The sequence below is a fragment of the Otolemur garnettii genome, unplaced genomic scaffold (assembly GCF_000181295.1).
Source record: "Otolemur garnettii isolate 467f Iridium unplaced genomic scaffold, OtoGar3 scaffold00218, whole genome shotgun sequence".
In the NCBI taxonomy this organism is placed as follows: domain Eukaryota; kingdom Metazoa; phylum Chordata; class Mammalia; order Primates; family Galagidae; genus Otolemur; species Otolemur garnettii.
In genome coordinates, this window is record NW_003852613.1 from 2,205,231 (window position 1) to 2,233,196 (window position 27,966).

The 27,966-nt window shown below is 56.1% G+C and overlaps 2 protein-coding genes across 7 annotated transcripts; one reads left to right on the forward strand and one right to left on the reverse strand.

Annotated features, from left to right (window-relative positions):
- Positions 1-622: 622 nt before the first annotated feature.
- On the forward strand, positions 623-21,554 carry LOC100963160 (proline dehydrogenase 1, mitochondrial). 5 transcript variants are annotated; one of them, XR_001161791.2, is made up of 15 exons: positions 623-915; positions 5,021-5,229; positions 10,484-10,518; positions 10,852-11,001; positions 11,921-11,985; positions 12,136-12,252; positions 12,717-12,796; positions 13,528-13,609; positions 15,120-15,212; positions 15,323-15,469; positions 16,766-16,941; positions 18,480-18,578; positions 19,158-19,275; positions 20,812-20,900; positions 20,977-21,203. XR_001161791.2 is itself a non-coding variant. In XM_012812701.2 (15 exons), exons 1-14 carry the CDS (start codon positions 643-645, stop codon positions 20,868-20,870), a joined length of 1,755 nt encoding a protein of 584 aa, XP_012668155.1. In that variant the 5' UTR covers positions 623-642; the 3' UTR covers positions 20,871-20,900; positions 20,977-21,203. The 5 variants fall into 5 exon arrangements, 4 of the variants coding, with proteins under 4 accessions (XP_012668155.1, XP_003801765.1, XP_012668156.1 ...); XM_012812701.2 differs by having other exon boundaries at positions 20,760-20,900; XM_003801717.3 differs by lacking the exon at positions 19,158-19,275 and having other exon boundaries at positions 20,977-21,554.
- Positions 21,555-22,179: 625 nt separating this feature from the next.
- DGCR6L (DiGeorge syndrome critical region gene 6 like) lies at positions 22,180-27,690 on the reverse strand. Of its 2 annotated transcripts, XM_003801718.3 has the most exons (5): positions 27,476-27,690; positions 27,232-27,392; positions 23,628-23,728; positions 23,006-23,146; positions 22,180-22,689 (listed from the first exon to the last, which is right to left on the reverse strand). In XM_003801718.3, the coding sequence occupies exons 1-5, from the start codon at positions 27,583-27,585 to the stop codon at positions 22,606-22,608; spliced, it is 597 nt and encodes a 198-aa protein (XP_003801766.1). In that variant the 5' UTR covers positions 27,586-27,690; the 3' UTR covers positions 22,180-22,605. The 2 variants fall into 2 exon arrangements, with proteins under 2 accessions (XP_003801766.1, XP_012668158.1); XM_012812704.2 differs by having other exon boundaries at positions 22,613-23,146.
- Between the last annotated feature and the right edge of the window lie 276 nt (positions 27,691-27,966).

A 27,966-nucleotide genomic window follows, 5' to 3' on the forward strand; every position in this document is an offset into this window, starting at 1 on the left:
CGGGGCTACGGGTGAGTAGTTGAAAGGACAAGGTCTGGGGGGTGGGGACGGGAGCTGCCCGGGCCGCTAAAGCCGGTGGGCGAGGCTTGCCTTCCACGCACTGCTCTGTGCAGCGTGCGGAGCGGCCCCCCCCCCCTCGCCCCCCCGCCCGCCGAGAGAAGGCGCGGCTCGGAGCGCGGGCGGGGCCTCTCTGAAGTAGGCGCGGGTTCTGGGGCGGGGTCTCTTGAAGACTGGGCCCGGGCCCCCCGCCGGAGCAGGCCTGCCGGAAAGAAGGCGCGCGTCCTGGGGCAGAATCTCTCCATTACGGGGGCGCGGCCCTGGGCGGAGGGGCGCGGCTCGCGGGGGGGAGGGCGGGCTTCCAGGAAAGAAAGCGCTGGTCCTGGGTGGGGCCTTCTGAGGAGAGGCACGGGTCCTGGGGCGGAGTGGGGCCTCCCAGACGGAAGGCACGGGTCGTGGGATGGAGTGCGGCCACCGCTGGGAGCGGGGCCTAAGCGCTGAACTGCGCCTACTCTGGGCGCGGCTCGGGCGCGGGGCGGGACCTCCTGCAGGGGGGCGTGACTAGAACAATGGGGCGGGGACTCGGGGCGGGGCCCGGCCAGAGGTCCATACTTATGCGGCCCGGGCGAGCCCAGCGTCCCCGCCATGGCTCTGAAGCATGTCTGGTCATTCTTATGCCCCGGTCTCCCCCGCCTCGCCCCACTGTCCACGGCACCGGCGGCTCGCGAGCAGTCCGCCGCGGGCCCACGGGCTGTGTCGGCATGTGGGGTTGCCGAGACCGTACGGCCGCCGGTGCCCTCTGTGGACTTTGGCAACGCGCAGGAAGCGTACCGCAGCCGGCGTAGTTGGGAGCTGGTGCGCAGCCTGCTGGTGTTGCGCTTGTGCGCCTCGACCACGCTGTTGGCGCGCCACGAGCAGGTGTGCAGTGGGCAGGCGGGGCGGGCGGCAGGGGTCCTCTGTTGGTCGAGGGAGACGTTATGGAGTTTGCAGTTGTTAAGCCGAAGTCTGTTGAGCATCACCTGTAGCTTGGGAGCCAGGAAGGGAGACGTTTTCTGCATTCACTTTCCGACTTCGGGGATTTTCTTGTCAGTTATTGCTGCCAACTACACCAAAAACTGTTTTAAGTTTTAAGGAATATATCATTTGGAGTACAGAATTGTCACCTAGAATTTATAACTTAGTCTTTATTGTTGCCCCTAGAGAAGTATGGGGCATTCAAGGTTTCAGGGCCTGGGACCCCAGAGCTCTGCAGGCGGGGACCCAGCTGCTTACCAGGCAGCTGGTAAGGCACAGCCACTCTGGACAGCGTTGGGGACAGAGGGGAAAACTCTCCAATGGCCAACCTTAAACTTGCACTTGGTAACTTTAAAATATGTGAGGGCTTTACAGGAGTGACAAGCAGAAGACCACAATGTAGGGGAATTAGGTATGTTGAGGTGACCCTGGCAAGAGTTTTCAGGGGTCAAGTTGTTGGCCCTGGAGTCTGGTGCTACTGCTTCCTCAGGTAAGACTGTGCTGACATGCCCCTCTTGGCCACTTGGGAAGTTGTTGGGAAGTCACAGGTTAGTTTGCTGGTGAGAGGTGAGGGCAGAAGTCTGTACACTCAGAATCAGGTTGCTGTGAGACCAGTGGAGGTATTTGTCTGAATCCCAGGGGAGGCTCATTGTTAGCTTTGGAGCCCAGGAGTAGGGAGGCAATGGAAGAAGGGCTGGACTGAGTAGCTGGAGGCCTTTGGGAGGCCAATCTCTGTGTTTGTGCAGATTTTGGAGGTTAAGCCCTGTCTATGGAGAGCCAGACCAAGGGGGCAGGAGGGTGAGAAGAGACATTCCTGGTGAAAGAACCTGTGGGGGGAGGAGAAGGTGATGAGGACCCTCCGGGGAGTACCAGCATCTAGGAAATAGCAGCAGGTCCTGGTGATGTTGCAACAGAGAGGGTGACGCATCAGGGGCAGAAATGCTAGGGGAGGGAACAACCAATGCTAGGACCTCTGTGGAGGGCAAGGACAGGTGCATTGGGTGGCTGCCAGGTGGGACGAGGCCAGCAGAGCAGGAGCCATGCCTACCCTGTGGCTTCCTAGGAGGGAAAGAGGGTGAGAAACCAGGCCAAACCTCTCTAGGCTAAGTGCTGAGCTTTCTTACCCAGATTCAAAACTAGCCATCTCACTGAGTAGCCAGCAGAGCTGAGGCATGGGGTTTGGTATCCAGCTTGCTGGGGGAAGTGAGTCCCAGCACCTTGATGCTAACCATGAGAAGGATGTGTTGGCTCCACTGCCATTGGGGTGCCTGCCTGGCATGTGCTGGGGGTCAGGGAGGGTACTGTGGGTACCTGGAAGAGATAGAGCATCCTGTGACAACCTTTTTCAGACTCCCCTCGGGTCCAGCCTGTGCCCTGGGAACCCCTTTGTAGAGTCTGTGCTGTTTTCATTGCTGGTGGCCCCACAGGTGTTAGTGGCCTCAGCACCTTGTGCTAGAAGCATCTGGCCTGGTCAGGCTGTGAGCATGTGAGCTGCTCACCAGAATCTGGTTCTGGGGGCAGCCTCCCTCACCCTACAGCAAAAAATTTGACCTACAGCAAAAAATTCCTCCACAAACAGGGTTTGTGAGGCTGTGGCTGGGAAAGTCTGGGCTGTCAAACCTGCCTGGAGGAGTGTCAGGCTATGGGTACTGAGGTTTGAGCTGCAGCTTTGGATGGGGACTATGAGGGACTCTGTTGGGGCCTGTACTTGCCTGAAAGCAGGCCTTCTTAAGGAGGTTCCAGGAAGTCCAGACTTTCCCTGACAGCAGTGCTATGCTTGGGTGTGAGGTGTGGCAGAAGAGGGGACAAGAGCAAGGGGTATAGTGGCTCCCTGGGGGGCAAAAGGGAGGAAGAACAGGATCCAGGGTCAGTGTGTCTCTGTACATGTGAGTCATGGTAGAAACAGGTGAAAGACTCACATGCAGATACAAGTTCTTGCATCCTCAAAAGGTCTCCATGGGGAGAACAGGTGGGGCTTCTTTTTTCAGTGGTGTCTTGCTGGAACACACGACACCAGGATGGTTTTACACTTTGGAGCCTGCTTTAAAATTACCAGCCAGATCATCTGCTTCTGCAGCCTTGTGCCAGGAGCTTCCAAGCATGGCCCCTCCAGGTCCTACCTGTCCTGACTTTGGAATAAAGTGTTCTTGGAGCCAGTGCAGCCTGGCTGCTGCCCCTTCGTTGAGCATTGGCTGTGGCGGGGGGAGCAGTTAGTTACCTAGTGATGGCCTAGTTCTGTACAGAAAGTTCACTGGTCCCTGCTGCAGGCATTCATATCCTTGTGGTATGTTTCTGATGGCGTCGTTAGTGCTGGTGTGGATGAGGTCAAGAGCTCTTTTCTAGAGCTGAATGATGGTTTTCAGGTCCCCATTTCTGCCCCACCTGCCGCTTGGATGGCCTTTGATATATCTAAGACCCATGTTTTCCTGGGTTCTGCCTGGCAGGGAAAAGGCTGCTCAGTGAGACCTGGAGGCCTGCCTGTGTCCCCAGTATTGGCATGCTTACTTGCCAGTTTCTAATTCTCTTTATGGAAGAACAAAATTCAATACAGTCAGATGCTGGGCAGAGGCTGCCTGGGAAACCCTGGTCCCTGGGGCTTCCAGGTGCTACACAGAAGGGCAGCTGAGAGGCACTTCCACTTAACTGCCTCTGTGCAGTTAAGGAAGAAGGCAGCAGGCCACACGTGCCTATGGGCCAGCTCAGGGTTGCTGGGGACTAGCTTGTGGAGAAAGGTGTTTGACTTGCTGATGCTTTGGCTTAGACTAGAAGTTGTTCCTAAAACCCTGGTCCCAAGAGATGCTCTCTATGACAAAGTGGTTCTGGTATCCATCGGACTTGAGAAACCCTAGGTTCTTCCTGTCTTGTGGCCGAGTGGCGGGGGGTGGGGGCAGTGAACATGGGGGCTTTCACACAGGGTGGTGTGTGCTTCAAGCATGATGTGTGGCCATCCCAGCCCCTCAGACTCCTGCTGTCACCATTTTTTCTGTCTGGCTGCACCTCCCCACAAAGCTCCTCAGTTTAGCCTATCCCTCCTCAACTTGTGGGCTTTCTTCCCCCCTCCCCTTTCTGAGTCATGTGAAGATGCTCCTGTTTGGGACACCTCCTGCAGGGTGTGAGCTCCTGATTGGTTTCCTCTAGTTGTTTCCGGTCATGAGGACTGCTCCTGGCAGCAGCAGCTCTGGACACTTGAATGAACCATGTTGTGAAGTGATTGGGGGAAAGAGCTGGGTGATTTCTGGGCAGTGTCTTCCTCAGGGGCATATCCATCCATGTGGCTGGCCAGCCCTGGAGGACCTGCCACACCCCCACTGGCCCTGAGGTGGGCAGTCATCTCATAGGCCTATGCAGACCTGGATAGTTCCTGGATTCACAGTTCCTGGATTCACAGTTCTCAGCTGGGCCCACCGCACTCCCACTGAGCTCGCACTCAGACCAGGTTTTATGTGTGTTCCTTGTTTAGCATTAGCAAGCCATTTGAGGGCTGGCCTCATGCCAGCCTCACTGTTTTAGGGACTTGGAATAAGACTGAACCAAATACTGAAAAATCTGGGAACTTGAATTCTGGAAAGTCTCGTCAGATCTGCCTTCTTCCCAGTGGAATTGCTGAAGTGCAGTTACAGAGAATGTTTGGAAAACACCCAGTGCTGACCCCAGGGAGTCTCTTTACTCACCAAGCAGTGGTCAGGAAGAAGCCCTGTGTATGGTGAGGACATCCCGTGAGCGGGCCCTGTGGGGGTGGCACTTAGGCCAGAACAATGTGCTCGAGGTGTCAGGGATGGAGCCCTGCTCTGGGTGGAGGCTAACGTGGTTGATGCTGTGGTGTGTGCAGAAGCCAGCTGCTTTGGTGGCCTTTGCCAAAAAGTTGACGGTGTGAGCTGAGTCTGCCCCAGGAGACCATGTTGAGGCCCTGTGGTTGGAGTGAAGTATTGGGGTCAGGGAAAGCCTGAGTATCCCATGGGGAGGGGGAGGCCAGGGCAGCCCTGGATAACTGTTTCGCTGTGTCTTTCAGCTACTCCACATCACCAGGAAACTCCTGGGGCAAAGGCTGTTTGATAAGCTCATGAAGATGACCTTCTATGGGCAGTTTGTGGCTGGTGAGGACCAAGAATCTATCCGGCCCTTGATCCAGCACAACAGGGCTTTCGGTGTCGGCTCCATCCTGGACTATGGCGTGGAGGAGGATCTGAGCACCGAGGAGGCCCAGTGCAAGGAGATGGAGTAAGGCATGCCCCAAGGCTACAGGCATGGTGGTGGTGACCCCAAATCACCCCAGGGCTGTTGAGGGTTGATGGTGCCATGTCCACTGCTGGGCTTCAGCCTGGGCTGGGCTGAGGTGAAGGTGGGGAGAGTATGGTCAGCCCCTTGCTGATGGCTCTCTTGGCTTCTGCCTGAGTTCCTGCATTGTCATCATGCCTGTGACAGCTCTGGGCTCTCAGGTGTGCTTGAGGCCTGAGCAGGGATGAGGGTTGGGATCAGGCAAACTGCAGTCCCCAGCTTTGTCCAACCCCCCACCTGGTTTGCAGGCTGAGAATGGTTTTCCCAATTTCAAATGGTTGAAAGAAATCAAAACAGAAGTACTATTTTGTGGCACATGAAAATTGTGTGAAGTTCAGTTTGGTAGGAGCAGAGTTGAGTAGTTGTGGCAGAGGAGCTGAGAACAAGTGAAAGGTGGCTGCCCACACAGATGTTTGCCACCCCCTATAGGAGGCCACTGTGGCTCCCTCCTCTGTCCTCCCTCTCTGCTGGAGGGATTCCTTACCATAGGCGGAACTGCCCAGACTTGCCAGGCCCAGGCTGCCCTGAGATAGTTTCCTCCTTGCAGATGGGCCTGGAGCCTCCCAGGCTCCACCCCTGCCTGGGTGTTCATGGAGAAGGGAGGTGCACTCAGGAGCAGATAGGCCTGAGTCTCCTCCCAAGGTCATCAACCTGTTGCTGGGCGCCTTTCTTGGGTGGTGCGTGTAGGTAGGATAGGGGCCAGCTCCTTTCAGCAGGAGAGAATGACAGGCTGATGCTAGACAGGATAGCACTTTCTTTGGGAAGTGTCTGTGCTGGTGCCTGTTTGCCTCTAGGCCAGGCCGTCACTGGGATTTGGTGCCCTGACAGCAGCTGGGCCAGATGCAGGTGAAGCTTGGGGTACCTCATGGTGGACCCTGTCAGGCTTGGTATTTACTCTGCCCCTCCCAGCTGGCTGGCCTGGGTGTGGAGGGAAAAGTAGTCACATGAGGCCTCCAGCCCTGGGGACAGAATGTCCCTGCTTCTTACTAAAGCAGGCCAGCAAGGGAGGATTGGGCAGAGGGGCCTGCCCTGTGATTGGCTATTTTGAAGGCGGAGTGCCCCAGCCTGAGGACCCCCATGTTCCTAGCAGGGCTCCTGTTGAATAACTAATGGGCTGTGTGTATTCAGCTGAGTGCTTGTTGGTTTCACAATGGGGTTTTCACTTTCAGAAGAGATTCCTTTCCCAGGGCCCTGCCTCGCTTCCTTGCTGCCTCACAGGGAAGTTTAGAGGTGGGCCAGCCTGCACCCTGACAGGGACCTGCCCTCATCTACCTCCCCCACTCCCCCCCCACCATGTGCCTTTGGGAGCCTGAGTCCTTTGCCTGGCCAAGGCTGTGCCTCCCCAGGCTACTCTGCTGCTGGCAGATGCAGTCTACAGGAGCACTACTGGGGTTATGAGACAGGCGTGGCCATCCGTTCCCATCTGCCTAGACCCTGAGGGCAGAGCTGGGCTTGCAAGTGTGGGTTCCATGTCCACACTGGTGGGGCTCACCTGGCTCACTGGTGGAACCAGCCATACAGACCCCAGTGTGGGGATCTGCTTCAAGTGTCCTTGGTGAGGCCCAGAGATCCATCTCCCTCATCATGTTTCTATCCCAAGGTCTACAGAGTTGACTTTAGGAAAAGCAGCAGAGGCTATCACCCCAAATTAAGGCCACTGGGGGATGCCAGGCCCGTGAGCAGCACAGGAAGGATAGAGGTATCTGAGCGTCTGGCCAAGGGAGGAGGAAGTGACAGGAGGCTGTCAGGTGTGCTACCCTGGAGGAGGGGTGGGCTGTGCTTGCCAGAGGTCTGTGAGAATGCAGAGGTCAGGGCCTGGCCATAGCCCAGGAGAGGAGGCCCATGGAGCAAGGGGCCAGGGTGTCTTCCTGATAGTGATGTTGTAAGGGTTCCCTGGGTGGCTTAGACAGCAGGTGTCTGGCTGTGCAAGTCCAGGACTGGCTGGAGGGGCCTGGTCCCTGGTCGCCAGGGTGGCCAGCAGCCTGCCTGGAATGTGTGCAGTATCGGACCTTGAGTGAGGGGATGGGGAGGCAGGGGAGGTTCCCCTCAGTCCCATTTGTTTCAAGCAGGCACCAGGCCACAGGCTGCCCAGAGGGACCCCCCAACCCCATTGCACTGTTTCCTCCCCTGTCCCAGCAGCCTCTGTGTGAGGTGTCTGCACACCTGTGCCATTCTATGCACTGTGTTCTGGTCATCTGGTCAAGGCAGCATTGGGGGGGCGGCTGGGGGAGCATCAGAATGTGGTACTCATCCCTGCTCAGGGCCCCAGTGTGACCATTCATCCTTCCACCTCTAGAATCCTGTGCTCACCCATGTCAAATGCCGCAACTTCCCTGTGAAGGCTGCACCCGGATCCGGCAACATCCTGCGTGTGGAAGGCCAGGTGTCTTTACCTGTCCCAGCTATGCACAGGGTGCAGGCTCTACTCCTACCCTCCATGGGAACATGACCCTGGGCCTGCCTGGGAACAGCCTCATGACTCACCAGCTAGACCTAGTGGGATTGTGGCCCTGTCCCTGCAGATGTTGGGCAGTTAGCTCGACTACTCTGCTTGCCTGTTTCTAAAACCTAGGAGGTTTCACGTGGCTGAGCATGTGGGAGCAAGAAAGGGAGTGGCTCCGCTTCTGGCCTACAAGGGTGGATGGATGAGCCAGCTATGGAAATGCTGAGGGCTTCTAAGATGACCTGTGCCCTGGAAGGTGGTTGGCCTCTTATAGGCAGTTGCCTATGTATAGGCGAAATGCCTATATGCCTCTGGCCAAAAATGCCATTTGAGAGAGAGCAGTGAAAAGACTTTGTGCAGGCATACTTGTGAGAAACTGAGGCAGAATTCCATGTGGCCAGGTTAGTTGCAGGCCTAACATGAGCGGGGCTTTGGCTGGAATAGCATTTCCAGACTGCATTAAGGAATTAAGGGTTGATTTTATAAGGCCAACGAAAAAGCCCTTTGGAAAACTGGCCAGATACCCATCAGTAACCTTTCCTGATCTGTGGTAAGTGACGAAAGTCACTTGCTGACGGGTCCAGGAATGGAAATGTGCTAGGGGACCTCAAGAGAAGAGGAATTTACCCAAAGCATACAGGTATCTAATGGCACAGATAAAACCTGGGCTCATGAAAGGCTTTTGAGAATTCAAGTCTGAAAATTCCTTATAAAAGGTTCCAGCAAACCCCCTCTGACTTAAGACCTACATGGGAGCAGAGGTTTCCCAAGAAGTTTCTCTATGCTTTGCTTAAAGATTCGAAGTAATGGCCTCCAAATGGCATGGTCAATAGAACAGACATTTAAATCCTCTCTTTCCCTGGTAGCCTCAGGCTTCATCAGATAAGAACAAAGAAAGTAATGACTGACATGTTCTTCATTAAGTTATATTAAACTGGGTTATATTGAAAGGGTTATGCTTAAAGGTGTATGTTGGGTGGATTATCAGATTACTAGTGAGGAGCTACTTACAGGGCGAGTGGTCATAAGATGTTTAAATGGATTAATGGCGTCATTGATGTCCAATGCACATGTGCAGAGGGATTGCACATGCGCAAGATTGACTATATAAACCAACAGTGAATAAAGAAAGCTTGCCGTTTTGCCTGAGCGAGCAGATGGTCACCTTTATTTAAAACACAATTTTAATAAGCATGCTTATTCTCCACAACATCACTTTTCTGCGAGACCCTTACAGCAACACCTGTGTTGTCTGAAATGTGGGCTGGGAGGTTTCAGGGTCAAGCCTTCCCCTAGGGTCTTGCAGGTCCTGAGACCTATATCTGCTATCCTTGCCATGTGGGTTTCTGCTCCAGGAAGCATCTGGGTGCCTCCCTGCCTTAGTTTGGACAGTGGGTCCCTCCTGGGATGGCTTTTGCTTGGTTGTACCTGGCCTTGGCTTAGGGCCTGAAGCTGGCCCTGTGACTGGTCTCATGGTTCCAAGCTAGGGAACTTGGGAGGGCCCAGGGAGCTCCCTCATGGGATGCAGGTCACACAGGGCTTGCCTCCTCTCTTGCCACACAGTGATGGGTCACCAGCCGTCTGCTGGTTCCTGTCCGCAGTGGCTGGGTGGGTTGGGCCTTGTGGATGTGGTAGCAGTTGGGAAGCCAGTATAGGCCATGCTTGGTTGCAAGACTTTTGGGGTCCTGACTGGTGCCTGGCTCAGAGTCCCCAGCTAAGGGACCTGAGGTTGCCTAGGAGCTGAACAGGGAGAGAGGCCTTCCTGGCAGTGGCTCAGTAGCCTAGGACTTGCTCCGAGAGCTATGAGGTCAAAAAGCAGCAGCCAGCACCCCTGATGCTGAGGCTTCCAACGCCAAGTTCATTCATCACTGCCCTTCCTGTCAGAGTCTGAGGCTCTGGCCTCTGCTGGCCAGGTAGCTGAGTTCTCTCTGTGGTAACCAACTTAGTAAGGCTTTCAATGCAAAATCACACAAAGTATAAAGCTGCTGGAGGTGTCAGGGTTGGAGGAGCTGCCCCTTCTTTTGAATAGACTTCATGGCCACAGCTCTGTCCCAAATGGCACGGCTCCCAAACTAAGCCCAGGAAGATATCTGCCTCTGTGAGGAGGAGGATGGTATCTGCTGTGGCTCTGGCTGGGGTGCAGGGGTGGTAGAGGGTCGGGGTGTGGGCAGGCACTCTGGAGGAAAGCTATAGCAGCCTGGACTGATGGCAGAGCCTGGCCTCACCAACGTGTCCTTATGAGGACTTGGGCTACGCCTGGGGCATGATGGGAACCCAGTGAAGGGTTTAAACCAGATAAGAGGGTGAGATGTGATCTGTATTTTAAAAGAATGTTTCTGGTTACTGCTTGGAAAATTGGCCTCAGGGGCCAGAATACAAGAGGGGGCTGCCTGGAGGGCAGGACTGGGCTGACCTTAGCAGTGGGGGCAGGTGTCATCAGAGAGCAAGGAGCCTCCTGCTGGATTTTGGAGGTCTTCCTAGCTCCAATGGGTTCTGTGTCTTCATCTTTTCCTTGGAATATCTGTTGCATGCCCTGGGCTGGTAGGGAGGGACTACACCCATGAGGACCCCAGGCTTTCTGAGGACTTCCTCAGGAGCCCTGTAAACTGCTGCCCTTTTTGCTCAGGTGGTTCTGCCTCAGGCCTGGGTAGGGTTGTGCCTTGGAGCCAGCTGTCCATGGCCAGAATGGGAATGTGCTTATCAACTGCAGCCCAGATGCTATGACCCTAACCTTTGCTCTCTCCCTTCTGACAGGTCCTGTACCTCAGCGGCAGAGAGGGATGGCAGTGGTGAGTGTCAGGAATAGTGTGCTCCCTGGTGCACACCCTGGGAGTCAAGCACAAGCAGGCCCTGCAGCCCTGGGCTCTGATATGCCTATGGCACCTGGTGAAGGATGCTCTCTGCCTTCTTCTGGTACTCCTGGTGGAACAGGCCTCTAATGAGGCTTTGCCCTCCTGGCTCCAGTCTTAGCCACGGTGTCTGGAGTTTAGATAGGGAGATGGAGGCGGGAACAGGAAGAAGGGCAGGCTGGGCAGGGGACCCAGGGGTGTTGGTGCCAGGAGGGGTGTGGAGACTGCAGTGCAGAGCTTGTGTCTGGGCCCAGGATGTGTGCACCTTCCCAGGGACAAGTAAGAGGAAGAAGCAGTACCAGGCTCACTGGGCCTTCGGAGACCGCAGGGATGGTGTCATTAGTGCCCGCACCTATTTCTATGCCAACGAGGCCAAATGTGACAGCCACCTGGAGACTTTCCTGCGCTGCATCGAGGCCTCAGGTGAGGCCCCCTCCTGGCTGGCAGACCCCTGGACTCATGGGGATACTGGTGGATGCATACCAGGCTTTGCTCAGTGACGGGGGTGAGCTCTGGTCATACTGGGTGGTGCTGGTCTATCTCCTTCCTGAGGGGCCTGGCTGCTTCCAAAGGTGCCTCCTGCCTCACCCTATGCTCTTTCTCCTGGATTCCATGCCAGGATGGAGCTATAGGAAGTTGGCCTGTGTCAGCTAGCTGAGCTGCCCATAGTCCCCAGGGTTGAATTTCCCTTCAGGGAGCTGGTGCCCTGTCCTCTAACAGGGAATCCCTCCCTGGCATAGCCTCTGGGGGCCCCTTGGGTTGGGGGAGCAGCTGCTGCAGCTGACAAGTGAAGGCCAAGCTCCCTGAAGCCTAGTGTCCTCTGTCAGAAGCACACCAGTCCCTGTACAGCCTGTTCCAGTCCAGCAGCCCTCCCATGAGAGGCAGTGGGTCCCATGCCTTCTGAATGGTTTAGGTTTCTAACTGGGCTGGAGGTCCTGAGTGGCCATCAAGGGCCACTTGAAGCTCTTGTCAGAGCTTCAGTGTGAGGGGTGTCTTCTCCTGGCCACTGCCTTCTTTTCCGGGGGGTAGACAGAGGGGAGGACCACCAGAAGCAAGTGTTCTTGCCTGCGCTCTGCTTAGCACCTCTCAGTCCTGTACCCCCACCCAGGGGGCTGCCTGTGGTGCTCCTGGCACAGGGAAAGAAACTGAGGCAGGGAGCCGGTTGGGGCTACTTGGCATTGGCAGGCAATTCTTCGAGCGAACTATGGCAACTACGGCAAACAAAACTTGCCCCTTCCCACCCCTAGGGGCCTCAGGAATGGCGTGAGGCCTTCACATCTGCCCTGTCTAGGCTCCTGCCCTTCCTCACCTACCCTATGCCCCCTCCTGTGGCTTCTGACAGGCTGCGCCTGTGAGGACGGTTTCTCAGCCATTAAGCTCACTGCGTTGGGGAGACCCCAGTTTCTGGTAAGTGCTAGAAGCTTCCACCTGCTGAAGCTGGTGCTTTGCAAGCACAGGTGCAGATGCTGTGGAGGCTTGAGCCAGGTGCGGGTGCTGTGTAGGGCTGGGCTGGCAGTGGGTGTGCACCCCAGAAGGCTTTCAGGCCTGTGTTTGCAGCTGCAGTTCTCAGATGTGCTGACCAAGTGGAGACGCTTCTTTCACCAAATGGCTGCAGAGCAAGGGCAGGCAGGGCTGGCTGCCAAGGACATGAAGCTGGAGGTGGCTGCCCTGCAGGTGAGGCAACCTTCCCCTCCCTGGAGGCTGTCGATGGGCACCCAGAGGAAGTGGCAAAACAGTGGTGCTAGGAGGTTTCTGGCCCTTTTGCAGGGCTGGGTTTGTGGCTCACTGCACCATTGCTGGAGTTGTCTGGGAGGAGGGGGAGGTTTGAGGGACTCTGGACAGGACTTGAGGCCGAATACAGATGGGAGGAGGTGTAGCATCTCCCACCTCCAGCAGCAGGGGAAAGGGGAAAGCACAGGGAGCTGGCCCTGTAGGGAGCAGGGAGTTTGGAGCTGTAGAGAAGGGCCTCACATGAGCACATGGGCAGGAATAGACCTGTCTGTGTCACAGAAATGAAGCCAGAAGGGGGTTCTGCTGTCCTTAACAGTACTAGATACACAGCACTATGAGCAAGTGTTGGGGGATGGGTGATGAAACGTGAGTGGATGGGGCTGACCCAGGCCTTCTCACTCATCAAGGAAAGCATCGCCAAGATGGGCATAGCGCCCAGGGCAGAGATCCAGGACTGGTTCACAGTGGAGACTCTAGGCGTGTCTGGGTGAGAATAGCCCCCTGGCCAAGAAGGGAGCATCTGGTTCAGTCAGGGTTCCAGCCGAGCTCCAGCAGCATCTCCCCATCTGGCTGCCTCCCTGGGAGGGTGGGCCTCACTGATGAATGTGCTGAAGGAACTATTCCCCTGAGACACACAGAGCAGGACTTGACAGCATGCCAGGAGTCCCTGGGTTGGGTTGGGCTGGGGCTGGGCAGCATGGATGCCAGGCCAGCCCTGACGCCACAGAGGATTTCTTATGGGATTACGTGGGTCCTAGAGCAAGGGTGTCATGCCTCATCTTCCCTGGGGCAGGTGAAGGATCAGAGCCCCTCCCTTCATCCTCAGGGCCAGAGACTGGGACCAAGGTCACCAGGGGCCCATAGTTGAATAGGGAGCCATCCCCTCACCTGTGGGCTGCTGTCCTGCCCCTCAGAGGCCATGTGTGGTCTCTGCTGGGCTCCCTTCTGAACTCCACTGGCCCAGGTTGCCTAATGTGTCCAACATTTTTACTGTCATCTAGATGCAGGAACATTTGTGTTCTGGTTATAATTCTTTTAAAGGGAGAACAATGATTACATTTTCTCTCTTAAAAACAACACTGAGGTGGTTTTTGTGGTGGTTTGGTTTAGAGTGCTCTTTTGGGGAATGGGCTGGTTTGGGCCTAGGTCCCCTGACTCATCCTAATGCTCAGGGTAGAGCTGCCTACTTCCTCTCTGCTGACATGTCTTGTCCTCCAGCACTGTGGACTTGCTGGACTGGAGTAGCCTCATCGACAGCAGGACCAAGCTCTCCCAGCACCTGGTGGTCCCCAACACACAGGTAACGTGTTCCCTCACTGACCCAGCTCAACAGAGCACTGGGCTGAGGTGAGAATTCACCTTGCCATGTGTGTCTCCTGTGGTCCACATTGGGGACTCAGCATGACCAAGACCATGGGCCCCTCAGACACTCCCATGGCCCAGGAGAAAGAAGACAAACCCACTAGTGTCCACAGAGTGCTTGGTGGGACAGAGACCCACATGTGGCTTTGCACCATGAGGAGAGAGTGTCTGGGGACCATCCCTGAATCATCTATCCTGTGTGTGTGTGTTGGGTCTCCTCAAATCTCAGAGGCTAGTTTATTTTCCCCTTATGATTCTAGGGTTGGTACGATTTGGCCGGACAATTCTTGCTCAGTTTCTCCTAGGCAGCTGTACTCAGAGGTTGGCAGGGCTGGGGTCCTCCCTGAAGTACCCTAATGGCATATCAGAATGTTGGTTCTGGTTGCTGGTGTGGGCTTCCTGCCAACATGGCAGCTGAGTTCTAAGGGCAAGTGTCCTCTGAGATGACAGCCAGGCAGAAGCTGGTTACTTTGTCCAGTGTCACCTCAAAAGTCATGTGGTGTCACTTCTGCTGAAGTGCATGTCTTAGAAGTGAGTTGCTGGGCCAGCCTGTATTCAGGGGGGAGAGGAGCCTGCTCCTAGGAGGGTGCCTGGGAATCATGGGCTGTTTGAAACTACCACCTGGGTGGGATCTTAAGAATCACTTTCAGAAAATGTTGTGCAAATGCAGCTTTCCATGACACCCTCAGTCCCAACCAACTAAGGCTCAGCTCGAATTTTGAGCCACTAACCCAGGGGTACAGCCCTGCTGCAGGGCCACCAGCTATTGGACACTTCAGCATGTGTGTGGCTAAGAGGGATACCATCTGTACTCAAGGCTGCTGGGGCTAGCATGGGGCTGCAGAAGGCCCTGATGCTTCCTGGGCCCTGCAGGGTGGGTGCCTGCCACCCTGAGCCCCCAGCTTCTTGAAAGCATTGTCCTGGAGGGTGTCTTGGCCCCTCACATGTGTCAGTAAATGCTGCATGGCCGTTCTTCCGGCCCATAGCCACAGGTTCTTTCTGCTCCGAGCTAAGCCCTTCTGGTTGGACTGAGTGATCAGTGTTTACTTCCTTAGTGTTCTGCAGAAGCCAAAGGGATCCTCCCCATGGTGGTGGGGCTTCTTAGGGATCTGGGGAGATTATGGGAGCACATGTTTTGGGGCTCAGTCCTGGCGTGGGCACCAAGATCCCTCCTGGTGCTGCCAGGCCCTGTGCATAGGGCAGTGTGCTGCCTGGCTGTGGGGTGTCAGGTTACCAGGTCACTATGTCCAGCCAGCATGGGGCAGGGCGCTGGCCTTCATGTGCAGACAGTGGTGGTGAGGAGGCCTGGCTGAATCTGGGGCCACTCTGTATGGAGGGTGCAAGGGTACCTGTGGGCTGGGGTGGCACTGTTGAGAGAGGTGTAGCATGGGCCTCAGTGTGGGGCCTCCCAGCACTTGCTGTGCCCCGACCATGTGCTGTACCCTCAGACAGGACAGCTGGAGCCCCTGTTGTCTCAGTTCACTGAGGAGGAGGAGCTACAGATGACAAGGATGCTGCAGCGGATAGATGTGCTGGCCAAGGTGAGCCAGCCCTGCATGGTGGGAGGCTGGGGCCTGAGGGCCCTGGGATTTGTACAGAGGGGAGGGTGCCTGCTTTGCTCGAACCACAAACACACCCCTGCACCTCTCAGAAAGCCAGGGAGATGGGTGTGCGGCTGATGGTGGATGCCGAGCAGACCTACTTCCAGCCAGCTATCAGCCACCTGACACTGGAAATGCAGCGCAAGTTCAATGTGGACAGGCCACTTATCTTCAACACGTATCAGTGCTACCTCAAGGTCAGCCTGCCCTCCCTTCTGTGGCTGGCTCAGCCCTTCTGTGTGCAGGGGTGGGGGTGCCCTTGTCCAGTCTGTCTGCCTAGGCTGGGGGATGAATGAGAAGGGAGTGGGCCTTCCCTAGGGTCCTCTGCAGCAGAGGTGGCCTTGGTAGGGCCCTTGTGGGGCCCTGGTATCCAGGAAGGAGGCCCCTGCCCAGCACCTGTGTCTTACCTCCTTGGAGCCAAGAGCAGGTAGGGAATGGGAGGAAGACAAAGGAGCTTTTAAAGGTCCACTTGACATGCCTGGCACTCCATACTTGAAGGCTTCGTCACCGTTTCCTCCAGCTTGGGTTTAGGTCAGAACCCTCTAAGAGGGTGGCGCCTGTGGCTCAGTGGGTAGGGTGCCGGCCCTGTATACTGAAGGTGGTGGGTTCAAACCTGGCCTCAGCCAAACTGCAACAAAAAAATAGCTGGGCGTTGTGGTGGGTGCCTGTAATCCCAGCTACTCAGGAAGCTGAGGCAAGAGAATCACCTAAGCCCAGGAGCTAGAGGTTGCTGTGAGCTGTGACAACATGGCACTCTACTGAGGGTGATAAAGTGAGACTCCGTCTCTATAAAAAAAACCCAAAATAAAAAGCAACCCTCTAAGAATTTAATGAAGGTTCTAGGGCTTTCCCCAGGAGACACACCCAGGATTCTGCATGTCCTCATGGAGCCCAGGTGGGTTTCAACCTGAGGGCACTGAGCTGCCACCATCCCGAGCTCTGAGGATCAGTCAGATGCCCCCCTGGGGGGGGCAGTCCAGGCAGGTGGGCCGGGCATGTACCCTGTCCCAGTCAGCCCAAGAATCTGGAGCATACAGTGATGGCTGGTATCTGGGTCACCTGCCCCTTGGGCCACCACCTCCCAACTGGCCTGGCCCTCCCTGACAAGGCCATCCCCCTAGAGGGCTGCCCCCCACACAGGGCTGCCCCCTCACAGGGCTGTCCTCCCCCTCACACAGCTTCCTCTGAACAGGGCTGCCTCCACGTAGGGCTGTCCTCCCCCACAGGGCCATGCCATACAGGGGTATCCCTAGGCCATACAGGAGGCTACAGAGGATCCCACTCTTACTGCTCCTTAAGGATAGAGGTCAGAGGCCCATCCTCACCCACATATGCTCTAGCTCCTGAGCCACACATCCTCTAGATGGCTGCTGCCCAGGCCCAAGTGTCCCTAGTTGTGACTATGCCTGGGAGTACATGGCTCCAGGAAGGCCCCCTCCTGCTGTCACCCTGGCTCAGCAGGGTCCCTGCGAATTTTGACCCTGGCCCCACAGGATGCCTATGACAATGTGACTTTGGACATGGAGCTGGCTCACCGAGAGGGCTGGTGTTTTGGGGCCAAGCTGGTACGGGGGGCATACATGGCCCAGGAGCGCGCCCGTGCAGCAGAGATTGGCTATGAAGACCCCATCAACTCCACGTACGAGGCCACCAACACCATGTATCACAGGTGTGTGGCCCTCCTGCCCCAGGCTTCCAGAGCAGGGCATGAGGGACAGGCTGAGGGAGGGCCTCAGGGGTGTGCTGTTGACCTGACCCTCTGGGCCAGAAACCTCCAGCAGGCCTGGGAGCTGTGTGCATTGAGGCCAGGACTGATAGTTCTACTGCTTTTGTGTCAAATTTTTCACATCACTAAGGTTTTTCTTTCTTAAATATAGGAAACGCTACTGAACAAAACTGGCCACAGTCCCCTGGCATTTAAATAGTGAGAGACGTGCTTGGGCACCTGGCCCCACACACCACGGCCAGCTTGTTTCCTTTTCAATTCATGTGGTGTATCAGCTGTTCTGTACCTGCTTTTATTGCTCTAGTATCTGGGAGATCTTTCTATGAGGCACAGGCAGACCGACCCTGAGCTTTTTTCTCTCAGAGGTGTGTATGCGTGTTGTAAAACCAGAGACCCCTGGCGTCCCTTGCTGGCTCCATCTCCCTCTCCACAGCCCACCCTGCATACCTGTGCCACCTGCACATGCCGGCCCCATCATGCGCATGGTGTGCACCCTATCCTCTGCCCCTTGTATTATTTATTTAACCCTCTGTCTGGATCCCCATGATGCTCTTTTTTTTTTGGTGAGACAGCCTCAAGCTGCCACCCTGGGTAGAGTGCTGTGGCATCACAGCTCACAGCTCACAGCAACCTCCAACTCCTGGGCTCAAGCGAGTCTCCTGCCTCTGCCTCCCAAGTAGCTGGGACTATAGGCGCCCGCCACAATGCCCGGCTATTTTTTGGTTGCAGCCATCATTGTTTGGCGGGCCCGGGTTGGATTCGAACCTGCCAGCTCAGGTGTATGTGGCTGGCACCTTAGCTGCTTGAGCCATAGGCGCTGAGCCCCCCAAGATGCTCTTAACAGCCAGAATGGGGCGTCTGGGGCTTGAGGGATCTTTGGTTTTTCAGCCTAGTTATTATAACAAGGACTCACTAGCACCGTGTTCTCCTCTGTCACACACGTGCTGTCAGGGCTTCTCTGTGTCTGAGGACACAGCTCTCGCACACTCCTGGAAATGGAACTTCCAGGGAGAGATGATGTCCCTGATGCATGAGGGAGGGTGGTACTGCTCAATCTCCCTGGGGTGCAAGGATGCCACCCCTCCAGGCCTCTGGGGACCTGCCTTCCTGTGTTTTCTCATGGTTCCAGGGGTGACTGCAGGAGCCCTTTCCACATTTGGAGCTGCATGTCAGGAACACGGGCAGGTCCGGGCTGGGCCCCATTGGGCCCTGTAGTCACAACACCGTTTGATACAGAAACATTGTAACCTGGCTCGACTCTCTCCCTGAACCACCCACTCCCAGATGATGCTAGGTTGTTTTTGTTGGTGGCTTTTTTTCATGAAGGACAGAGGAGGGGGTGGACGCTGCTCTTGTCTCTCCTGAAACTGTGGGTAGCTGAGGTGGGAGCCAGTTCGCTGGACAGGCCTAGAGCCCACCTGAGGCCTCCCACCCCATGGGGCCAGCAGCAAGGGGCCAGGCTTACATGGCGCTGCTTGCAGGTGCCTGGACTACGTGCTACAGGAGCTTAAGCACAATGCCAAGGCCCAGGTGATGGTGGCCTCCCACAATGAGGACACCATACGCTTCACGCTGTGCAGGTAGGGTGCCTGTGCTGGTGGGGTCTCTGGCTGTGGGCAGTCTGAGGCAGCCCAGGGTAGGCAGTGATGGTTGGGTGTGGGCAATGTCTGGGGGAAGGTCTGTGAAACAAGCAGGTGTGGTAGCCTCAATGCCTTGCAGGCCCTAGGTGGGCTGGCAAGCCCACTGCTGTACCATGGGAGCAGGAAGGCTATTTTTAGTCATCACAGATCATAGCAACCTCAAACTCTTGGGCTCAAGTGACCCTCTTGCCTCAGTCTCCCAAGTAGCTAGGACTACAGATGCCCACAATGCTTGGCTAATTTGGGGGTCTTGTTCTTGCTCAGGCTGGTGGGGAACTCCTGCACTCAAGTGATTCTCCTGCTTTGGGCTCCCACATACATGATTAGAGGTGTGAGCCAGCATGCTGGGCACACAGCCCAGACTCCCTGCAGTAGGCTTCCTTTCTCTTCTGACTTCTACATCTCACCCCAACCTGAGCCTGTCTCCATTACGTTGCCACAGCTGTGCCCCCTCCCTTGGGACCAGCTTCCCCTTCTCCCCAGTGGAAGCTGGGCTCTCCCTTTCCCTGTATCCTCCAGGGTCCTATGCTGGACTCTACCAACACTGAGAAGGTTTGGTGCCTGCAGGCCAGGGGTCCATGTCCCCACTCTTGGCTGCTGGGAAGCCCTGGGAAGCTGGGCCACCTCTTCTGGCGAGGTGATTCTGGGTCCCTGATGGTTGTGGCTGCTCTGTCCTCTGCTCAGGCCACCATACCACACATCTAGGCACTTCAAAACCCTGGGTTGGCTTTTGGCTGAGTAACAAACTAGCTCCAAATTCAGAGGCTAGAACAGCAGTGTGCTCTGAGGGTTGGTGGTGGGCTGGGCTAGACGGTGCTTCTGCTGGCCTTGCCTGGGTCTCTCCTGTGCCTGTGGTCACCTGGGGTCTGATGGGTCGTAACGACCTTATTCACAGCTGAGGCAGTGAAGTGAGTCATCCCCTGTCCAGGACCCTATAGGCAGTCTGGGCTTGGTCACACGGTAGTCTCAGGCCGCTGGAAGCCCCGGAGAGGACAAGCTCTGCTGGCATCATGCTGTCAGGCTTCTTACCTCCTTGTTGGCCAAAGGACGTCAGGAGGCCAAGCCCAGCTGTCAGGCACAGAGCCCCTCTGCCCTGTGCTGGGGGAAGCCATGGTCATGTGGCAGAGCTATGGGCTCCTGCAGGGGAAGCTGCAGAATAGGAATAGCCTGGCTTTCTTGGTGGTTCATGTGCCAGTGGCAGAGAAAGACAAATTCAGAACCAGGGTGATGTGGCAGAGACAGATTCCTGCTTTGGACTAGGCAGATCTGATGCTGGACTGGGAATGGAGAGAGGGTCTGTGGCTGACCCTCCTCCAGGGAGCCTGGGCTAGGGAGAGACTGGGATGAGAACAGCAGAGGGTGGGCCCTGAAGTAGGAGAGGAAGCACAGGCTTCATCTCCCAGGCTGGGTGGGGTGAGGACCTGGCTGAATATGCCCAGGGGCAAGGTCCCAAGTACTGGTGCAGACATGCCAAGTCTGGATATTTGGATGTGGGAGCCTGAAGGGGAAGACATGGGAATCATAAACATGTGGATGTATCAAACCCCGAAATCTGTAATTTTAAATTTAGTAGCTATGTTAAAAATGTAAAATTAATTTCAATAACACATTTTAATTAGCCCCAAATATTCAAAATATTTAACTTGCAGCACATCTCACTTCAGAGTGGTCACCACTTAGGACTACTACTTACTGTCATGTGGACAGAGCAGCTTGGATATGGGCAGAGAAGCAGCCAGTAAAGGGAGGATGGGTTGGGGGCAGGCAGGGGACCAGGTACCAGGCAGAGCCCTGGAGTTGCCCTGGACAAGGGGCTGCTGGTCAGTCTGCCTCTTGGGCCAGGGCACCAGGAGGGGCAGTACTTTCCAAGAGGGAGGATTCGGGGGGAGTTGGTGTGGAGGGTGGTTGGGGAAGGGGCACCTTGCTGGCTGTAGGCCGAGGCCTCTTCAGGTAGAGCTCAGCAGAGCCTTTCTGGAACGAGGCCTGGTTGGGGTGGGGCAGGGTAGAGCCTAGACCCCAGCCTTAACCCTCAGGGGATGTAGGCCAGAGCATGCAGTTGAGGGGCCTGGGTGTGGCAGGAGGGGCTTGGTGCTAAGACAGGGACTCTAACCCCTGTACCAGGGGATAGTGTTCTGGGGCCACCCCTCACCTGCCCAGCTTCGCCTGCTCGCAGGATGGAGGAGCTGGGCCTGCATCCCGTTGACCGGCAGGTGTACTTTGGACAGCTGCTAGGCATGTGTGATCAGATCAGCTTCCCGCTGGGTGAGCTGGGTGTTCCCTGAGTGGGTGGGTGGGAGTGGGTGGTGGGCTGGGACTCATGCTCTGTGCATGTGTGCAGGCCAGGCGGGCTTCCCCGTGTACAAGTACGTGCCCTATGGCCCTGTGATGGAGGTGCTGCCCTACCTGTCCCGCCGTGCCCTAGAGAACAGCAGCCTGATGAAGGGTGCCCAACGGGAACGGCAGCTGCTATGGAAGGAGCTGAAGCGGCGGCTCCTCACTGGCAGCCTCTTTCACTGCCCAGCCTAGCACCCTGGCCACAGCTACTGCCCTTGGTCTCCACGCACCCTCACTATGTCCTCCCAGCACCCTCATGCTGAGCTGGAACTTGGGGGTGGGGCCTGAGTGGTCCCTAAGCTGTCACCACAGCTGCAGACCAACCTTGTGGATTCCCGTTTACACCCAAGACTTCAGACCTGTGGGAAGGGGGCCTGCCCAGGGTGTGGGCACCCAGCCTGGGCCAAGTCTGATACCTAGCTAAGCCACTATGAACTGTTGGGACTTCCCACCTCTGTGACCCCATGTCTTTGGACCCAGAGGACAGTCTTCTACTGGGGGCCAGCCCACAACCTGAGCCCCTTGGGTGGCCAGTGGCTAGGCTGTGTAGGCCTGCCTGGTCAGTAAACCACTGTTCTTGTAGCCAAGGGCCTTTGACTATTCACTGCGGTGACGTCACATGGGGTCAGCTCTGGGCAACAGGAAGGGGGTGCCTTGGAAAGGGCCCATAGGCTCTGCTCTCTCTGGCACCATCTGTCTCTGGAGGCCAGTCTAATGTAGACTCAGCCACCCAGGATGCTGGACACACCCTATCCCCGACTCCATAATCCAGGAGGGGCTCAGACCAGCATAGACAGGACATGTGTGATGCCCAGGCCAAGCTCCCAGGGTAGGCCCAGTGCAGCTCCAGTGGGCTTCCCCTCAGACCCTTCCTGCTGCCCCAGGGCCTTCACCCCAGTGATACGCTTGGGGCTTCTGTCACTCTGACAGGCCCGGGACCAAGCCCAAGTCAGGTGCCCACTCCCTGTCTCCTCCATGCTTTCCAGCCCCAGGGGAGGCCAGGAGGCTTCCAGTCTCCATAGGGATGAGGATGGTGGTGAAGCTGGGCATATGGCCCGGGAGGGAGCCCCAGGCAGAAGCCTCTGTTATAGCAGGAAGGCATGAGGGGGGCCCCCACACTGCAGGCCATGGACATACACATACCATGTGAGGGTCCTACCTGGCCCCAGTGGCAGGAGAAACCACAGAGCAGTCACACAAACCACAGGCAGACCACAAGGCATCTTTATTTCTCTGAGTCATCTTGGGCTTAGGACTTAAGAGTCCCTTCACAACAGCCAAGGGAAGGTTTGAGCCCAGATTAAGCACTTGGGCCCTATAGGGTCAGGATGTGTCCCTTCGAGTGAGAAAGTGCTAGAACTCCCTCCCTCCTCCCTGCCCAGTCCTGGGAGGCAGTGAGCAGGCTGGGTCTGCCTCCCCTTTCTGAGACCATCCTAGAGTTTAGACAGAAAAACTAAGATAGAAGCAGGTGACAGGCACAGCCAGGGTCCACCAGGCTCTCCTCTGGTAACCCCTGCAGGCAGTTGACAGGGCAGTGGCCAGATGTTAGGAAGACATGTTCCACTCAGTTCCATGCCAGTGGGGCAGGGCTGCCTTCCAGCCATGCTGGGCAGCGGGTGGCTGCAGGGTGCTGTCATAGGGCTGCCTTCCCTGTTTGGCAACCCCTCTGCTGCAGCTTACGGATGAGCTCCAGCAGGTTCATCTGCAGCATCAGCTCCTGGCATGCAGAAGGCCCCATGAGGGCTGCATAGTGGCCAGCCCCCTTCTGCCCTGGCCCAGAGATAGGTGCCAGGGCCAGGGGTGCCAGGCAGTGGGTCCCATGCAGCCTGTGTATGGCCCATCTGAAAGTGGGGGAACCAGGGCCTCTACCCTCAGCTCTTGCCTGGCTTGGTGCACTGGAGTGGCATGCAAGATGGAGCCCTAGAGGGCACAGTGGGCCTGGCTTATCAGGGACCAACAGTAAAACCTAGATGGAACTGGCCTTTGGGGACTAGTGACACTTGAGCTAGGGGCAGGCAGACCTGGGCGCTGACCTGTGGGTTGGTGGTCACGTAGAAGCCTGCCACCCCCGCCTTTTCAAGTGTGCTCTGCTGGTCAGCCACCTTCCGGTCCAGCTCCAGGACAATCTTGCAGTCCATAGCCCGCTGCTCCTCTCTGATCCGGTGCTCCATGGCCTGCCACAATGGGGGAGGGGACAGCTCAGGTTTAGCCCCTGATCAGTGTCCCAAACACATGCTCCTGCCTGCTTCCCCAGCCCCTCCTCATCCCCAGGGGCATTGGGTCCCAGTGCACCCACAAGTACTCAGACACGCCCACCTGTGCCCATCCCTGCTGCTTAGCTAAGGCCTGTAGGGCTCCAGGGGCTCCCTGCACACTGCAGCACCTTATGCATCTCCCAGGCATCTGCATGGCTTGTTGGTTGTTCCTAAGCTCCCTGGGAGAAGGATGGGCCTCTTCCTTGCTGGCTAGCTCTGTCACCCCCCACTGCCCTTGCACCCCTGAGGCTACCAGGCACAATGTGCCTCCTCCCATGTAGAACTGCTGTCCTGTTGAGCAAGAGGCTCACAGGGTTCCTTCACTCCCCACCCAGCTCCCTGGAGGAGCTCAGAACAGCCACCCTGAGCCCTGTGTGCAGGGCCTCTGTAAGCCATGTACCTCCAGTTCCCGCTGCTGGGCTGCCTGGAGCACTGGCAGGCTGTGGGGCCGGCAGACCTGCTGGGCATCCTGGTGCCTCTGCCGCAGTGCCTGCCTGAGCACTGGGAAGAGAAGAGGGCCTGTCAGCAGCCGGTGGGGGTCTGCAGCCCCAGGGGACACCTTGTCCAGTGCCTGACCCCCACCACAGAGCAGCCAGGGCCAAAGGGTGGAGAAGCCCAGTACTGGGAGGCTGGGCACAGTGCCTGCCCTCATCTGGGCCCCTCATACCCCCAGGCTCGCTCACACCCAGGGCAAGGCATTCCAGAAGATGCAGGGCAGGGAACTCTGTTGGGATAGGACCAGAGCTACGCTGGGCTCAGAAGATTGGTGTGAGGGAAGCTGCAGTCTGGAGGCTTCTGGACATAGCCACAGGCCAGCAGTCCTGGGTGTGCCCTGCCCCATCACCCTTGGGACAGCCACTCAAGTGTCCAAGACCACTTGAGGAAAGGCCCGAGAAAGGAGCAGAAGGAGAGGGTCAGTGTGCCAAGTGTGGGCCTTTAGGGTGGACAGACAACCCCCATATCACCTCCTAGCCCCCACATAGCAGCTGGAGGGGGACAGGTAAGCACAGACTGGGAGGCCCAAGACTGGGGTAGGCCTGGGGTATCACTAGCCTACACATGCTCTGTGTAGGGGAACATGGAGCTCTGAGAGGGGCTCACCCTGGGGTCCCTGATGAACTGTGCCATAAGCACCCACATGTACCAACTGTCCAGTCTGACAGGAATAGACACAGGAAGATGGTATCACAGATGAAAAGAAACTACTGTCACAAAACTTGGACAAGTGGTGTCAAATGGCTAGATCTCCCAGGAAGAAGGGGTCCTGGCCATAAGTCCCCCAACACTCTGTTCCTAGAAAGAGACCTCACTTGCAGCTCTTCTCAGGAGGGTCCCTGAGGTTCCCTGCAGGCAGCCTGATACCTATTGTGCCTGCAGCCTTCCCCAATCTCCTGCCTTTTGGCATTCTGTACACATCTGGATGATGGCATTTATCATATTCAATGTCCCTCCTTAGTAGTCCACAGTAGAAGGACAAAAGAGAGAACCCTAAGTTATCTGGTTGCAAGATAAATAAGGAGAGGCAGGGTGCAAGGAAACAAATGCAGGGAAATGGGTTTCCTTCACTCTATTCATCAAAAGTTGCTGCAAGGCCCAAGTTGACTGCCAGGTTCCACTGGGTAGGCAGCCAAATGCTAAGAAAAGAACTGTTCCAGCTCCCTGGGCACAAAGGGCTTGGCCTGAGTAATGACCAAGGAATGCAAAGAAGGTGGCAGAAGCCAATCACCTGCTAAATCACCGGGAAAAGCAGAGAGATGCCAGTGGCACCAGGACCTGACCTGAGCCTCTTGAAGGACAAACAGCAAAGGGTCTAGAACTACCAAAGACTCCCCCACTAAGGGGAACCAGGGCTGCCTGGAGAAATGGCCAATTCCACAACCAAGGTAGAGAAAGAATGCACAAGGGAAGCACCTTCCCTTACCAGAAAGCAGGAGGTGCTCAAAGAAGGATGGCAACCAACCTGAAGTCCCCCTGCTGGCCCAACACAGCAGAGAATGAGCACTAAAAAGAATACGGGCTGCCTCCTTCAGGTCTGTAAGCCATGAACATCTTATACCTCAGCAGAAATGTAGAAAAAGACAATCGCCTAAACACTGGTGTAAGTAGTAACAGCAATTCTACACACACTCTTCTCGAAAACTGAAGAGAACACTTCCTGACTTGTCCTGTGAGGCCAGCAGTACCCTGATACCCAAATCTGACTAAGATTTTACAAGAAAACTACAGACCAACATCTGTCATGAACAAAGAGAAAAAAATTCTTAACAAGATCTTAGCAAATAAAATCCAGCATATATAAAAAGGATAATATATCATCACCAAGTAGGATGGGAGACAAGTCTTTGTAATTCACCACAGTAACAGAAATGATGATTCACTGTAATCACCTCAACAGATGCAGAAAAAGGATCTGATAAAATCCAGCATCCACTCCTAAGAGAAACACCCTAATCCTGGGACAGATGGATGTTGCTTGCCCTCTAGAGAAGGGGCCTGGCATCTTGAGAAATTTTTTTGACATTCAACCTGCATCTAATCAGGCTCTTACCCATTGCCCAATTTACAGAAAACAGGGGTGGAGAACCAGGTTAGATGACAGCACCAGTGAGCAGTCTGAGAGATCCAGATCGGGGACATTCTACAGATAGAATGAATGCCTGGACTCCTGAAAAAGTCAACGCCACAGTAAATGCTGAGGACTGTTCCAGAAGTGAGACCAAAGTGTGTAACTGCAATGCATGAACCTATATAGGGTCCTTTGGCCCTGCATTGAGGGTCAGGAGACGCCCTGGAATATTTCTCAGGAGGCTACCCTCTGTGGCTGTGGTGTGTTCTTGTTCTAGAACACTCACAATCTAAGGCCAAGAGTGACCCCAGGGTTGTCTGGAGTGGGTTTTGGTTGTCATGACTAGGGGAAGGTGCCATTGTCATCCGGCAGTGCACAAGACAGTGTCTCACTATAAAGACTCATCCAGCTGAAGATGTCAACAGTGTGGGGAGTGAGGCGCTGAAAACCCTGGTATGGAGGAATGCTGAGGACTCCTGCTGAAGTTGCATGTATTTAGGGATAGAAAGGACTTTTGCAAAATGTTAATTATTCAATCTTGAGAGCACAAGGTATTCATTATCTCATTCCTTCAACTTTCCTAAATGTTTTGACTTTTTTTTTTTTTTTTTGATATAGGAGCCTCAAGTTCTTCCCCTGGATAGAGTGCTGTGGCATCACAGCTCACAGCAACCTCCAACTCCTGGGCTCAAGCGAGTCTCCTGCCTCAGCCTCCTGAGTAGCTGGGACCACCCAGCTATTTTTTAGTTGCAGCTGTCATTGTTGTTTGGCGGGCCTGGGCTGGATTTGAACCCGCCACCTTGGGTGTACCTGGCTGGCACCTTAGCCACTTGAGCCACAGGCGCCGAGCCAATGTTTCAACTTTTAAAATAAGTGAAAAACAAAATAAACGTGGAAATCTGATAATGCAGGGGGAGATTTCCCCAATAATCTGCAGGAAGGAAGCTCCCTCCTAGTGGGGAATGTCCCAGAGGGGCTAACCCTAGTGCTACAGTAGAACTCTTTAGTACAGGAGAGTGCAACAGGACGGTTTTCAAGAATGTGATGTGCAGCTGGTGGGGTGCCATGAGAGGGATCTGATCCTAAAGGGTGATGCCAGACACAGAGCTGTCAAAAGACCATAGGGGCAGGGCACTTCTGTCAAAGGCCACCACAGGGTCTGCCTGTGGGCGGGCCAAACACCGATGCCTTGTGCCATCCCGCCTGGAAGGGGATGGGGACACAGGGAAGCCTGAACAGGGAGTTTTGGATGTCAAGCCAAGAGTGGGACTGTGCAAAGATAAAATGATAGTGTTTCAGCTCATCTGTTACCAAAAAGAAACAAACAAAAACACTCGGGAAGGCGTTGCGCCCTTGATCTGGTCAGCCTTAGGGACCTCTTCCCAGCAACGTTCAGGGAAGGGCCCGGCCTGCGCGCCGACCCGTCGCGCCCGCGCACCTCGGTGCTCGTTCTGCAGGCGCAGGCGCTGGTTGTAAAGGCTCTTCTCGGTGAGATGCTGAATCTCCAGCAGCCCCTGCACAATCTCGAACACCGTGCCGTCGAGAAGTGCCAGGGCCAGGTCGCTGAGCGTGGTGTAGGACAGGCGCTGCTGGAAGGAACTGCGGGTAGGACGGCGCGGTGAGCGCGGGCCGCCCGAGTCCAACTAGGCCCGCCGCCTGCCCGCCCCTCCCCTCTCGCGTACCTGGGCAACTCCTTGACTAGGCTCTGCAGCGCCGAAAGCAGCTGGTAGTGCCGCTCCTGCTGCCGGGCCCCGTCCCCCGCCTCCTCCAATGCACCGGCATACCGCTCCATGGCGCCCGCCCGCCACCCGCTGCACGGCACGCCCCGCCCCCTTACGCCAGGCTCTCTGCGGCGCCCCGCCCTGTTAACTACAGTTCTGAGCGCCACTCAACCCGGCTCATTTGTACGTCTTTCCGCCCGCCGGTTCGCCCTTTCCGCCAAGCGCAGAGCTTCGTGCGTCATTCAGAGCGGAGCTCCCAACAGCCCTTCGCGGAGGCCTCCAAGGAATTACCTCCTAGCCCTACGCCTACCTTGTTTCTCCTTCCGCGCAACTTTAAGACCAGACTCCATCGCCTCGATATCGCGGGATTTAAAAAAGACATTGCCCACCGCGCGCGCACACACACATACACGCCCGCACCAAGCCTGAGCGGACGGCCCCCTGGACCCGCA